Here is a 13,834-nt window from a genome sequence, read left to right on the forward strand (position 1 = left end):
AAATATTTATTCTGTGTGAATGAACGATAAGCAAGTCAAACGTGAGGAGCAGTTTATTGGCTTATTAACAATTTAAAAAAAAATCTGTAGAAGCTCATACAAATGCACATTCTTGGCATATGAGTAGATGTAAGTGAATAATAATTTAACCATAACTGATTTTTAAAAATACATTTATCATTGCTGTATGGGTGTAGCCTAAACTACTGAAATGACAAAGTCAATTAACTTGTCTATAATATTCCTATAATAATGGGCCTCAAGTGATGAGCCTGCGGTACTGTGCCCTCGTCCTTATCTAATGATGAAAACCTGTCTTCCTTCACCTACAGTCCCAAGGTGAGAGGTCCAGATGAAAACTGGGGATGAGTCCCAGAATTTGGATGAAGCATGGGCCTAATCGAGCACTGATTTAAATCTGCAACCAGGTACCAAAGCGAACACAAGACCACAGGCAGACAGAGCTCATGTTGGTGAAAAATGGATGGAAAACTTTAACATGTAATGAAGAATTTTTGTGCTATGGGTACAAAGTAACTAAGACAGAAGCAAAGGCAGATTAATACATATTATAATTTGGTGTGCATATTAGATTATCAGTATTACTTTTTAAGATTAAGTGCCCTTAGTTCAAACTAACATTCTTCTCAGGTCTGATGTAAACCTTACATCAAAAATTCAGGCTTGATGTAAACCTGGACAGGGTGTGTGGGAAGATACCATCAGCCAAAATGTAAACAGGACCCAACAAATCGTAACAAGGCTTAGCTGTGTTATTATTCTAGGGGGTGCTGTTAAGCCAGTGAGGTCCCATCACAGAATAAACATGCCCCAGCTGGGGGGCTGGGGGTCCTTTTTTGGCAGATCCTGAAAAACGTTTCGTTTGCATATCCGCAGAAAGTGACCTTTGATTTGACTCTGAAGGGATCTTCTTTGAAGTCCAAATATATATTGATCGATTCAGAACCTGGGGTTAGAAGTCAGATAGAAGGTCGGCCATGATCTTCGGAAGCAGAAGGCAGCGTGGCTGTGGAGGGCTCATAGTCCCTACATCGGTGCCTCAAGGTCTGCACTAGTTCTTGCATCTCCTCTGAGACTAATTTCTTGCCCAGGGACTACAGAATGAGAGAGAAAAGAGGATAGAGAGATAGGTGCAATTTTAGGCTTTGGACAGTTTGCTCTACATCAGGGTTATTCAACTCACGGTCCTCGAGGTCCGAGCACTGCTGGTTTTCCAGCCTTCCTTTACCTGTCAGTCAGGTGTGAAGCCTCTGACCAATCCGAATCAGTAATTATTAAACAACTACCTGGGTGAACTGAAAACACGACCTGGATTTGGAATCGAGGTCCAGAGTTGAAGAACCCTGCTCTACATCTTTGCTCCTCACATGAGCAACAGAAGACAAGAAAACAGGGCAAGGATGCGTGGTGGAAAAGAAGGGTATGGTGTGGGTATTGTACGGGTGTGGTACGGGAGTGATGCGGGTGTCGTGTGGGAGTGATGCGGGCATTACGTGGGAGTGATGCGGGTGTCGCGTGGGAGTGATGCGGGTGTCGCGTGGGAGTGATGCGGGTGTCGCGTGGGAGTGATGCGGGTGTCGCGTGGGAGTGATGCGGGTGTCGCGTGGGAGTGCCCGTCTCACCTGGTTCTCAGCCAGCGCCTCTTTGGCCATGTAGTGCTCCCTTTTTATTTTGACCTCCACCTCCTCTGGAATGTCTGGAACCATCATGTCGATCAGACGGGCAACAAAGAATACAACATGCTGTGGAAGGAAGAGGTGGGGAGACAAAGTGACTCGTTTTACTCGGCTTCAGAAAGATAGATGCTGCATTTCCACAGAACAACATAATCTAACATTAGTGGCACAGACGATTGCTTTTTATCAAAATTAAACTGACTTCAAAAATGATGACAAAACCCAGACGTATGGCCAAAAGGTGGAAGTATTCAGGCAGGAAATGTCCTTGGGAGTCCCTGTAGCCTCGGTACCTGCGTGTTTTAGAAAGCAGAGTTCTTAGAAATGTCCAGGCATTGGAGAGCAGCAGCAGCTGATGCTGTAGCACTGGAAAAACTGCTCAGTAGGTGTGGAGTCTCTGCTGACACAAAGCATGACATTGCATGCTGGGAAAGAGGGGTGCGGTCCTACAGTACCTGCACAGAGTTTGGTTCTGGGTGTAGCTCAGTGGAGCTATAGCCAGAGTGGAGTTGATGTAGCCCTCTAAGCTCCCATCATTGGTGTATCTGTAGTACAGGCGTGGCAGGAAGTCGGATGTGAAAGCGATAAGGAAGGCCTGCCGTGGAAACAATGGAAACGGTCGTTACCATGGCAACAACTCCCCTCTACTTCGAAAAGCAGCATGAAGCCCACAGCGGCAAGTAGACGTGCAACAATGTCTCACATTGCTGATGACTGCCAGGTGGCAGATGACGTGCAGGATGGTGAACCAGATCCCGATGTCCTGGGCACGCTCCACAACCGGCCGCCGGTATTCACACACAAACTTCTGCGCATCCAGACGCACCTCCACCCAGTTGTTGAGCAGTGCAAAGAGGGGAGCCAGAGGACATGCGGCCACAAATATGGTGATGAAGCCAAATTGAAGCACTGCAAGAGTCAGAGAGGCACTCCATCACCGTCTCACTGTGTCACGCTGTCCAAGTCACACTGCTTCATAATTCACTGCATGATGATGTCTCACTGCATCACATTTCACGGCATCAAACCGTCTGCCATTCTCTAAAATGTCCAACTGAATCACACTGTCTATGTTGCACTGCCTCACATTTCACTGCATCACAACGTCTCACTGCCTCACATTTTACCACATCACGATGTCTTACTGCATAACATTGTATATCACACACTGCCTCACATTTCACGGCACCATGACACCTCACTGCATCACGCTGTCCATGTCACACTGCATCGTTTCTCTATATCACACTGTTCATACCATTCTATATTGCAACATTTCACTGCATCATTAAGTCTAACTGCCTCACACTATCCATGTCACTCATTGCATCATAATGTCAATCTGCGTCACAAAGATTCACTGCAGTATACTCTCCTAGTATCGCATTGCTTCATACTGACACATTATTTCAGACTGCCACTCACCCATCTCCAGATACTCAGCGAACAATCCTTCGCACACCAATAGCTGGTAGTCTTTTTCCCAGGGTGTAGCTATTTCTTTATTCAGACTCCTCTTGCCCTCCATATCCTTGTCATTTTCTCCATTGTGACGGAGCTTCCGGTTTTGCCACCAGGTCTGCAGCTTTCTACACAGTGTAAAGGGACCGTAAATAAAGCACAAAACAGAAACAGTGTCAATGTACACTATCCGGACAAAAGTCCTGGGACACACTTCTCAATCATTGAATTCAAGGGCTTCATTCAGACCCATAAAATGAACCGGCTGGCCATGCAGTCAGGTTTACAAATATTTATGAAAGAATGGGTCGTTCTGAAGAGCTCAGTGAATTCAAGCGTAGTACTGGCATAGGATGCCACATTTGCAATAAGTCAGTTTGCGAAATTTTCTTCCTGCTAGATATTGCATGGTTAACTGTTACTGGTATTATTGCCAAGTAGAAGCATTTAAGAACAACAAAAACTGAGCCACTAAGTGACAGACCACGTAACGTAACAGAGCGGGGACACCGAGTGCTGAGGCGCATAGTGTGTAAAAGTCGCTCACATTCCATTGACTCACTAACGGCAGAGTTCCAAACTTTTGCTGGTATTAACTCCAGCACAAAAACTGCGGCAGGAGCTTCACGGAATGGGCTTCATGCAAGCCTCACATCACCAAGCGTGACGCCAAACGTCGGATGGAGTGGTGTAAAGCACGGCGCCACTGGACTTTGGAGCAGTGGAAACGTGTTCTGTGGAGTGACAAATCATGCTTCTCTTTCTTGCAGTCTTATGGACGAGTCTGGGTTTGGTGGATGCCAGGAAAACATGCCTGACTGCATTGTGCCGACTGTAAAGTTTGGTGGAGGAGGGATAGTGGTGTGGGCTTGTTTTTTAGGGGTTGGGCTTGGCCTCTTAGTTCCAGTGAAGGGAACTCAATGAAGGGAACTTAATTTGGACAATTCAATGCTTCCAACTTTGTGGGAACAATTTGGGGAAGGCCCTTTTCTGTTCCAGCATGACTGTGCCCCAGTGACCAAAGCATGGTCCATGAAGGCATGGTTGAGAGATTTTGGTGTGGAAGAACTTGATTGGCCCACACAGAGTCTTGACCTCAACCCCACCATTGGGTGGAACTAGACCGGAGATTGTGAGTCAGGCCTTCAGTTCCAATATCAGTGCCTGACCTCTGGATGAATGGGCAAACATTCCCACAGACACACTCCAAAATTTTGTGGAAAGCCTTCCCAGAAGAGTATCAGCTATTATAGTGTATAATTGGAAATATGTAAAACAGAAAACAAAACTAATGGTATGGCTGTTAACAGAGGGTGGTGTGGGTGGAGATAGTTTGGCTGTTGGTCGAGGAGACAGTACTCACGGAAAAAGAAACTCCTGGATATTGTTGATAACCTGCTTGCCCACCATTATAACCAACAACTCCTGGGCCAGCTCAATAAGGCAGCCTCCTGCACCGCACTGCACACAGCATGGGAATCACATGGTTTAAACATGCTAAACATGAGAGTCACACACTGAACATGGAACAGATAGAAGTAGGAGCTCACATCTTCATTACGAAATCCCAGGAAAGTGTAATAGTTGCCAGGATAACCCACAAACCTGGGAATAAGAGGAAACTATGTGAGAGTCTTGCTTATTTTGCCTTTCATTATAATCACTAGTGTGAGCAAGGTCTCCAAAATTTCACAGAACTGTTTAGCTTTCAATGTGACACTCAGGACATTATACAGGTGTTGGTGTGTCTGGAATTTTGCAGCCAGGTTAAGTCTACAAGGGGGAGGAAGCTGGGAGATATCTAGCAGCTTGACTTGAGTAACATGCTGGTAGGATTGGGTCACATTTCTGGAGGAGAACATAGGTTGGCCATGTCCTAGTGTGGTGGACTCACCTGCCCTTGAAAAAAGCAATGTAGATGGGTGAAGAATAGAAGTTGACAAACTGGAAAATGAAGACCTTCAGAATGAATGCATCCTCATACTCAGTCTGAGTGCGGTGCATCTCTAATATGGAAAAAAGATAAATGTGTTGAGGCAGATGAGGAAACCAGAAACTGCACATTCAGCCCATGTACGTAAACAACCAGGAACCACCATGAACAAAAATATTAAACTATATAACCAGAGAAGTGTTGCCATTAACACAATAAATCAATGAAGTATTTCTGGGTTTGATGCCAAAATAAGTAGAATTTCTGGAGTTTGTCCTTCGCACCCCAACGAGTCAGAACATGGGCCAGGTAAGTGTAGAGCCTGGATAATAGCAGGATCACTGCCAAGTTGAGCACAGAACCAGTGAGACTCGCTATCCTCCCGGCCTGTAGGGGAGCACAACCAGAACCACAGCAAGGGTTGGATTTTCAAAGGACTCAATTAGACTCAATTAGATCAATTAGACTTAGGAAGGCTGGGTAACTCACAGCAAAGATGAAGAAAGGACTTCTAGACCCATAGATGATGATGCTGACTATGGTCCTGTACAGGATTATGGCCATCAGGAAAATCAGAACTATAGCCAGCTGAGAGGGACAAAAAGTGACAGTGCTGAGCCCTGAGAGAGCACAGTGTGACCTGGCAGCCATGCAGCATATCAGAGTATGGAAGGGGAGACTGTTAACCACTGACACAATTGGGACTGCCTCTGCCCTTGGTAGCCATGTTACCACAGTGATGATGTCACACAAATAGCGTCTCACCATGACAATAATGACCATGCAGCTCGTTATTGTTCGGTTGAACCGGCGCCTCTCTGGAAAGTAGGGCTCCTCAGCGCCTGTAATAGGATTGCGTATGGTCATGGGCGCCATAGCGGTGAATTCTGGCCTTGGGCGTTCCTGGCTCGTAGAAAAAGTAAAGAGATTTGTGGTCCTCAGGAAACTCATCATGTCCAGTGTTTTGACTCCTAAGTAATGATGTTAAATCCACATAACTCTCAAAAAGAAACAAGTGGTCTGTTAAATACAACGTTTTAAATCACACTACTTCAAATGGGTTAACAGAAGAGTTGCTGTACTGTAATTTTCCCATCTCAAGTAAAGCTTAGCTAGAACAAAGCATTTTCCCTGCAGTTGGGTGAGGCCCACAGTTTCCCATTACATGCACCCACCCGACAGGGTACCAAGGCGTCAGCGTAAAGCAACTTTCTGCATGCACTAAAGCGCCGCTTCCCTCCTTCTCGTCTTCTTGTTACCTCAATCTCCTCAAACTCAGAGCAGTCCCAGCGATGGGCCAACACTGCGCTGGTGCGTTTCCAGTACTCCAGGAAGGTGATGGCCCACAGGGACATGAAGATGCTGAAGAACACCGTGCCGCCATGGTCAAAGAGTATGCCCAACTTCAGGGAGCAGAGACACAGTCAGTCTGAGATTGGACAGGACAGCCTGTGCATTATTCTCATGGACAGAGAAGACATGCAACAAACCTTGAAGGTGACACAGATGCTGGACAGGTTCCATTGGGAGCAGATGTTGCAAAGTGGACACATAACATAGGTATCCCCACTGCTGCAGACCTCCATTCTGCAAGGCACAGGAAGACGTGTCAGGCACAAGAACACAGAAGCACTGGCCTCTTACTGAGAACTGCAGCCCATGTGTACTGAAGGCTGTGACATGGTTTTTCTCTGTTTACTTTTCCTGGAGACACAGTCACCCGTATACCCTGTAAATAGTCCTGAATAAGGGCTTTGTGCCGCTCCTGTGAATTCTTCTGTATCACTGCCAGTGTTCGCAAAGCTGAGCCCTGTCCACTCACACTGGCACATCTACGCTCATCAGCCAGATCCCAAACAGGAAGATGACTAATCCCACAACAGCAGCAGGCAGCAGCCAAGTCGTGTAGAATCCTGCAGAAGGGGAACAGCAAGGACCTCAATGAGAGCAATACCCACCACACAGTATTCCTCACGTGATGGTCCAGCTGAAAATCATTTATTCAGAAATGCGCTCGTAAGTGTCTGCACTGCAGAGAGTCACAGAGGAGGGCAGGAACGGTGGAGTCTATAGCCTGGGATTGGAGGTTGTAGGAGAGGAGTCCCATACCTAACCAGGCGAAGTAGAGAGCAATCTTCTCTCCAAAATACTCGCGGACATGGTCCAGGGGCTGATAGCGTCTCCAGCAAGCCCAGCGGGCCCAGTGTTGGTACAGAATCTGCCTCAGGCCCAGGGACTTCGGCACCATTGGTTCTCCTGCCACCTGAAATGGACCCTGAAGCATGGCAGTGCAACAGAGCGACTTTCAGCAGGTCCATGTTCCCCGGCAGTCTAGCTGGATGTACGGGTTGGCGGTGGGGGGGGGAGGGGGATTTTTATCTTGGGCGGTGGTCTCACCTCATGCAGGGGGTATGCAGCAGTAAAGACCTTCTCGCTGACCAACCTGTCGACCCCCACTTCACCTCGATTTATCAACCCATATGGGGTCCGGGCCAGAATCTCATACAGCTTCACACGTAGTGGGAGAGAGAACAGATAGACAGACAGACAAAAAAACAGATAGACACAGACAGACGGAGAGACACAAGCCATTTTCCCACATCAGAAATCAGAATTAGTTTTATAGGCCAAGTAAGGTGACACAAGGAATTTGTCTTGACGTTTCTCTCCAGTACAAACAAGACAATAAACATTAAATAATTAGATAAACATAAAAGAAAAAATACAGGTATGGGGTAATAAACAAAACTCTACTGCAATACTGCAAATTGTAAATATATATGCTCTAGTTGTCTAGTATTATCTAGTCTAGTATTTTGTTTTCCGACTGGCTCAGTTTTAAATTTGTCAAATTATTTTGTTTCTAACTGGCACAACAGCTATGAGGCCCACTGGGAATTCTGCCGAGCCTCCCGATTGGCACACAACTGGACACAATCGGTGTCAGATGCATTCACTCCTACTAGACAATCCAGTTGGTTTAGGTGAGGGGTGGCGCTTGGGTAGAGCATACAGGAGCAGGAAATGATCCAAAAAGTACACAGTGGAAATTGCAGTGTTTTATTTACAGCATATGGTGCCTTAGTTCGGATTACACTGCGATCATGTGCCAGTTTGTAGCTTCATAATACACTACTGAGTCTCTTGCTGTGCTTTGAATCTGTTGCACAATTTTGGCGACAGATTTCACTTTTGCGGGGATCCTCACCTTTGCGGAGATCTTTGCTAATGACAAGGGGTGACTGTACTCTTAAAGAGTTTGCATGTTTAGCCGAAGTTGTAGACAGGTTTACCAAAAAAGTCCGGTACTGATTTGGACATTTACGTTCACACATATAGCCCCTCTGGGAAATGTCTAGAAAAGTTCATGTCTAAAAAGGGCTGCAGATGGGCAGACAAACTGAAGGACATAGACAAACAGACAAAAAGAGGAATAGACTGCCAGACAAAAGCAGGCAGTCAGATGGACAGAAAAGCACGCCATCAGAGAAAAGTAGACTCACAATCTGGTGTCTCTGGGTTGTCTTGAAGAAGGTCTCTTTGTTGTCACTCCCCAGAAACCTGCAGAAAGGTTCAAATTCACGTTGGCACTGTACATAATGATATGAATTGCTGGGACAAAACAAACAAAACTAATGTGGAACTCGAGGAATGACTCATTGTCATGTGTACGTGAATCCTTCCCAGTATGTCAGTGTGTGAATTCCTGGTCCAGTTGGCATGTTTGCCAGTTGTCCCAGTTTATGACAACACCTTGACTGCAAACACAGGTGTGTTCAGGCTGCCACAGCCGTCACAGTTCACCATAAAGAGGGAATGATGTATTCACACTCCAACTCACACTCATACAGTACATAGATACTTACTCTGCACAAGCCTACAGTACATACACACTTGCAGTAGGTACACATACAATGCAAGTATGTGCACACACTGTTTACACACATGCAGTGCAAACACATATCATACACACAGAACATACACACGTACAACACACACACATAGGTACAGTGCGCACACTTCACCTCTCGAGCTTGTTGGTGCGAAACTGACAGGTGTAGAAGTGTCGTGGCGGGCTGGGAACGTCCTCGATCATGATATTTGGGATAGACAGCTTCTTTAAAATCTTCTCTGATCCGTGCAGGCTTGTGTGTGAGACTTCCTGCATAAGACCCGTCACTTTGGCATGAATATGTCTGTTATATTTATATCTAAACACGTTTTTCTAAGCTAATCATGGCTGAAAATCTGTACAAGTGATACAATTTTTAAACTGTCCATATTGAAATTGCCTATCCTGGTCAGAGACATAGGGACTATTTTCATGCATTTTAACAAAATTATAATATAATATCATGTTACAGTGCCACCAAAAACAAAGTCATGACATTGCTGTATGAAAAATACAGTACAGTAATTTTTAGTGGGTGTTGCTGGGTTATGTCAATTTTGTAAGGAGTGTCATATGACAGACTGACCTCTAGAGGCACCCTAAGGCTTATTTCCTCTGCATAATAACATAAGACACTCCAGGGGGCGCTGAGAAGCAAATAGGTGATTTGTTTCTGCTCCTGGTCCACGACCCTCTAAAAGGCAGAAGGATGTATAGGTGATACAGGTAGCCAGATATGGCACAGATACGACTTTTGCAGAAAAATTAAAACAATTATTATTATTCTCAGCAATACGATTATTTTTCATTCTGTTATCAAGAAATGCACCACACACATCTAATGGCGTTTTTCCACTGCTGCACTGGAACCGACTCGTACCCGAACTGCACGACAAAGATAGCCTAGTTACAGCGTGGTTCCAGTTTGCTTCTGTTTTCCACTGCAGATGGGTTGGCTCCGTGAAGGCGATGTCGTGTTTGGACCGTGACAGTGACGTAAAACCAGAGAGACACTTATTTACTGTTCACATGTTGTACATCGATGATTTACTATAAGCAATTACAATTATTATTATATTATTTTACTGCATGTATCATACTTTTTTAAGACGGATGTTGGAAATTTTCTGAGTTATCGGGAATGCATTAATACATCGCGATGTGTGATATTATTAATAATTAATAATATATAGAATACGCAGTTTTTTCCTAAAGATAATCCATGCGTATCGACGCGGATCACTGGTATCTCCGTGCATTTTGACGAATGAGACGGTGGTCGCCCGTCCAGCTCGATTTAGGCACACTTTCTGCCCTGCTTACTGCATGGGTACGAGTCAGGTATGGCTGTCATATCTTGCAATGGAAAACTGTCAGTTCACACTATGAGTTGGGTGTGGCTCGGTTCTGGGTGACAGTGGAAAAGCCCCATAATTACTGCTGCTCTGGCATATAGGTGAATTTTATTCAAATATTTGGATTCTGATACCATGCTGTTTGCTTAATGTGTGACATGAAATTTATGTGAGAAATTCAGAGCAGGTGACAAATAATCCAAAACAAGTACAATGCAAAGTTCAGACATACAGTGAGTCTAACTGGTTGTGAACAACTATTATCCTAAACTTAATCTTAACGCTAATACATGTCATGGACAAATCCTGCTTATTGGAGTTAATGCTGTTCAAATATTTACATAGTTATGTTACTTCAGATATCTTGAACAGAGGCATGATGAGCATTAAATAACATGCCTTCCTACCCATAAGCACTCTCTACCTTCTCTTGAAGAATCCCTGATGCCTGTAGTCTAGACAGGAAATTCTCGCGTGATTGGCCACTGGAGTCTGAGATTTGGGGACTCTTCCTGTCTGCCAGTCCATCTGTTAGCTGTGTCCGGTGCTCCTCCCACACCAAAACAAAGTCTGTAAACACGGAGCTGTCAAGTCTTCCAGCTTAAAGAGGCAATGGGGGCTACAGGAAGCTCACTGAGGTGTGGGCAGTAGTGCTCACCGATTTGGGTGGTGCCATCGCTGAATGTGTTGCTGTGTGTAGGACTGGACTGGTCCTGGAAAGGGAGATGGACACATGGATAAGCAGCGCTGTTAGACACCTGGAAATTGACATGTTGACATTTTGTATATCTGGCATAGATACATCAGTCATTTTTCCTACATTGGTGAACCTACAACTTAGGTCATGATCATGTTAATCCTAGTAGCCAGGATTGATGATGCAGGAAAGTGCTACGCGTTTATTTTGGGATGCAGTCCGGAGGGGTTAGGGTTAGTTAGTTCTGGCGAGAGCTTCAAGGGAGTGACTGTGAACTTGTCATCGCTGATGCCGCCTTTAATCATGGCCCTAATGGATTTCTCGTCCTTCACTCCTGCAAACAGGATGCTGATGGCAGATGGGTGAACTCACCCCAGCTTCTATGCTGCCATAGCTCTGCTCTGCTGGCACCTCCATAGCAATGAGGGTGTGGTTGTCCTCTTCCGCCCTTCTGTTCTTCATCCTGGTTCCTTGTAGCAGTTGTCCTGGTGACACATGGGGTGGTGAGGCCGTGTGCCAGCTCTGCGCCAGCAGTTCGGGGGTGTCTATCTCCACAGAAGAGCCTTGAGTTGTCAAGCCCCCCAGACCTTACCGTCCTGTCTACTGAACATGTCACCTTCATCCCACTATTACGACTAAGCATATAAACTGGTTGAGTACAGTCATCCCTTCACATCTGTGACGATTAAAGGCACAAGATCCCAGCAAATGTCAATAATACCAACATCAGCCCACATCAGTCTGCGTGTTTGACCGATAGCATCAGTTTATTTATTACAAATTTCTAAACAAACAGTACCACACTGGCAGACTTTCTGCTGCGAAGCTTATCTTGCAGTTCCAGTTTTTTGTGTCAGTCATCACAGGAACTTTCAGAAGCACTGGGAACGCTACGTTTCAGACTCATTATTACAAATGCAAAATTAATGGCATGGAAAAGTTTAAAATGTATTGCGAGGAACATGAGATTCAACAGTAACAAAGACAGCGAACATTTCAGAGGCTGGTTTCTGAGACAAAGATGCACGGCCTTCCTGAGCTGAGGTGCGTAGATCATATTTGAGATGTGCATCATATATATTTTACCAAAATTAACTTTTAATTTTAAAGAATAAGTATGCACTTACACTGACTGATATTATATAACACAAATATTTATATATTACACGATGTCATCCAAATCATTTTCGGTATTATTTACGCCTATATATTCTTGGCATACATGTCGTTTGTGAGTTTCTGCGATCTTTTGGCAAGCTCCAAAAAGATTCCCACTTATTCGATGTGAAGCTCGCTCTGCGACATGAAGGTAGCCTCGTTTGGCGTGGTACTGCTGTGTCCACAGGTAGCTGTGACCCCTCCCTCCTTCTCCCTACCTGACTGTTTCTTCCCCAGAGGATTTTCTTGATTGTGACTTCACACTCTCACCATCCGGTGTCCTGAACTCCCAAAAGCAAGTGCTAACAATGAGCAACCCGATTCTGGTCCTGGACCGGACCCAGGGGTGTCAACAGCCGTTTCGGAAGCACACACGGCCCCTCATCCGTGGGAGCGAACTTATGCTCCAGTGAGGACAAGCAGAGTTACAGGAGGACTTCCTTACAGGAGTGTGCCAGCAAGAGAGAGGGGGAGGAGAGTAAGAGAGCACATATTTGCGGAGGTGGAGTTACCTCGTTCTCTCCTTCGCTCCACCCTTTCATTTAATAGGCATATACGGCAGGTATCGTGGAGATCCTAGCCAGTGGCGCCTCCAGAAAATTTTCATAGGGGTGGCCAGATGGGGCCACTGAAAATCTTGGGGTGGCACACCAAAACCAAAAGTCGAGCTGAATTTCAGGAATTCTGACATAACATATACAGGGCTGTCAAGTTTTGAAGACAGGCAAGAGTGACATTCCACAGGATGCCTTTTCATTGGTTGTTGTGTTGTATTTTACCCAGATACAGTAGTACTATTTTCTGATTGGCTATTGTGTAGGCCTTTCTTTTTTTTTTGATTGGCTGGTAAGTGACAGGCTCTTCGGGCAAATCTTGTCCGACTTCATGAAAGAGGCGTGTTTCCGACGGGAAGCGACGTTTTTCTTGATGTTTCTTGACTTTTTTTTCTAAACTCAGAATTCTGAGATTAAAGTCAGAATTCTGAGAAAAAAAGTCAGAATTCAAATAATATTTTCATGGTGGCCCTAATCCTCTTCCGTAGTGGCGGGAGTGCGTGACAAAAGACTGAAAAGAGTGACTGTCACTCTCAATGCGTGACACTTGAGAGCCCTGCATATATACCAGCACCAGCTAACATTAGTTAAGTAATTAAATTTATCATGCCAAAAAGCAAGTTAAATAGCATAGCATCAGCTAACAATAGCATGGTAATTAAATTCGGCACTAAAAAAACGTCACTACAGCCTCCAAAGTTTATTGAATAAATAGTTTCCACTCTTCTTTTTAGAAATTATGACTTACTCAGTCACCGGTCGTCTTCTTCCTTAAATCCGCACGCGACCGGCGTTTGTTGAAGATGACCAGAGACGTGCCGAGCTGCTGCTTCCTGTCAGCACCCCCACCCCCTGTGTGACTGGAGAGCGCTTCGCCGACCGTGCATTTGTTGAAATGCATAATTAAACATAAAAGCATATCTGGCATATGCGACCGATGAGGGGGGGGGGGGGGGCAACAAATTTATCAGGGCCACTGGCCACCGCATGACGGCGCCACTGATCCTAGCTCCTGGCCCATTCCAGGACGAAACAACCGCTTGTCACGTCCAGAGACAGAGGTTATGGGCGTAACAATGTCTGCATA

At 45.3% G+C, this 13,834-nt stretch overlaps 1 protein-coding gene across 2 annotated transcripts; it reads right to left on the reverse strand.

Moving 5' to 3' along the window:
• Positions 1 to 35: 35 nt before the first annotated feature.
• Positions 36 to 13,610, reverse strand: ano7 (anoctamin 7). Of its 2 annotated transcripts, none has more exons than XM_023823199.2 (24): positions 13,496 to 13,610; positions 11,408 to 11,520; positions 10,997 to 11,051; positions 10,763 to 10,908; positions 9,570 to 9,677; positions 9,117 to 9,253; positions 8,595 to 8,652; positions 7,489 to 7,599; positions 7,201 to 7,366; positions 6,914 to 7,004; positions 6,582 to 6,678; positions 6,351 to 6,494; positions 5,857 to 5,994; positions 5,581 to 5,679; positions 5,376 to 5,478; positions 5,053 to 5,164; positions 4,709 to 4,763; positions 4,522 to 4,619; positions 3,123 to 3,286; positions 2,401 to 2,606; positions 2,153 to 2,292; positions 1,900 to 1,990; positions 1,644 to 1,763; positions 36 to 1,115 (listed from the first exon to the last, which is right to left on the reverse strand). In XM_023823199.2, the coding sequence occupies exons 2-24, from the start codon at positions 11,495 to 11,497 to the stop codon at positions 981 to 983; spliced, it is 2,664 nt and encodes an 887-aa protein (XP_023678967.1). In that variant the 5' UTR covers positions 11,498 to 11,520; positions 13,496 to 13,610; the 3' UTR covers positions 36 to 980. The 2 variants fall into 2 exon arrangements, with proteins under 2 accessions (XP_023678967.1, XP_023678959.1); XM_023823191.2 differs by lacking the exon at positions 13,496 to 13,610 and adding an exon at positions 12,412 to 12,657.
• Positions 13,611 to 13,834: the final 224 nt, after the last annotated feature.

This window comes from Paramormyrops kingsleyae, chromosome 17 (assembly GCF_048594095.1).
Source record: "Paramormyrops kingsleyae isolate MSU_618 chromosome 17, PKINGS_0.4, whole genome shotgun sequence".
Classification (NCBI taxonomy): domain Eukaryota; kingdom Metazoa; phylum Chordata; class Actinopteri; order Osteoglossiformes; family Mormyridae; genus Paramormyrops; species Paramormyrops kingsleyae.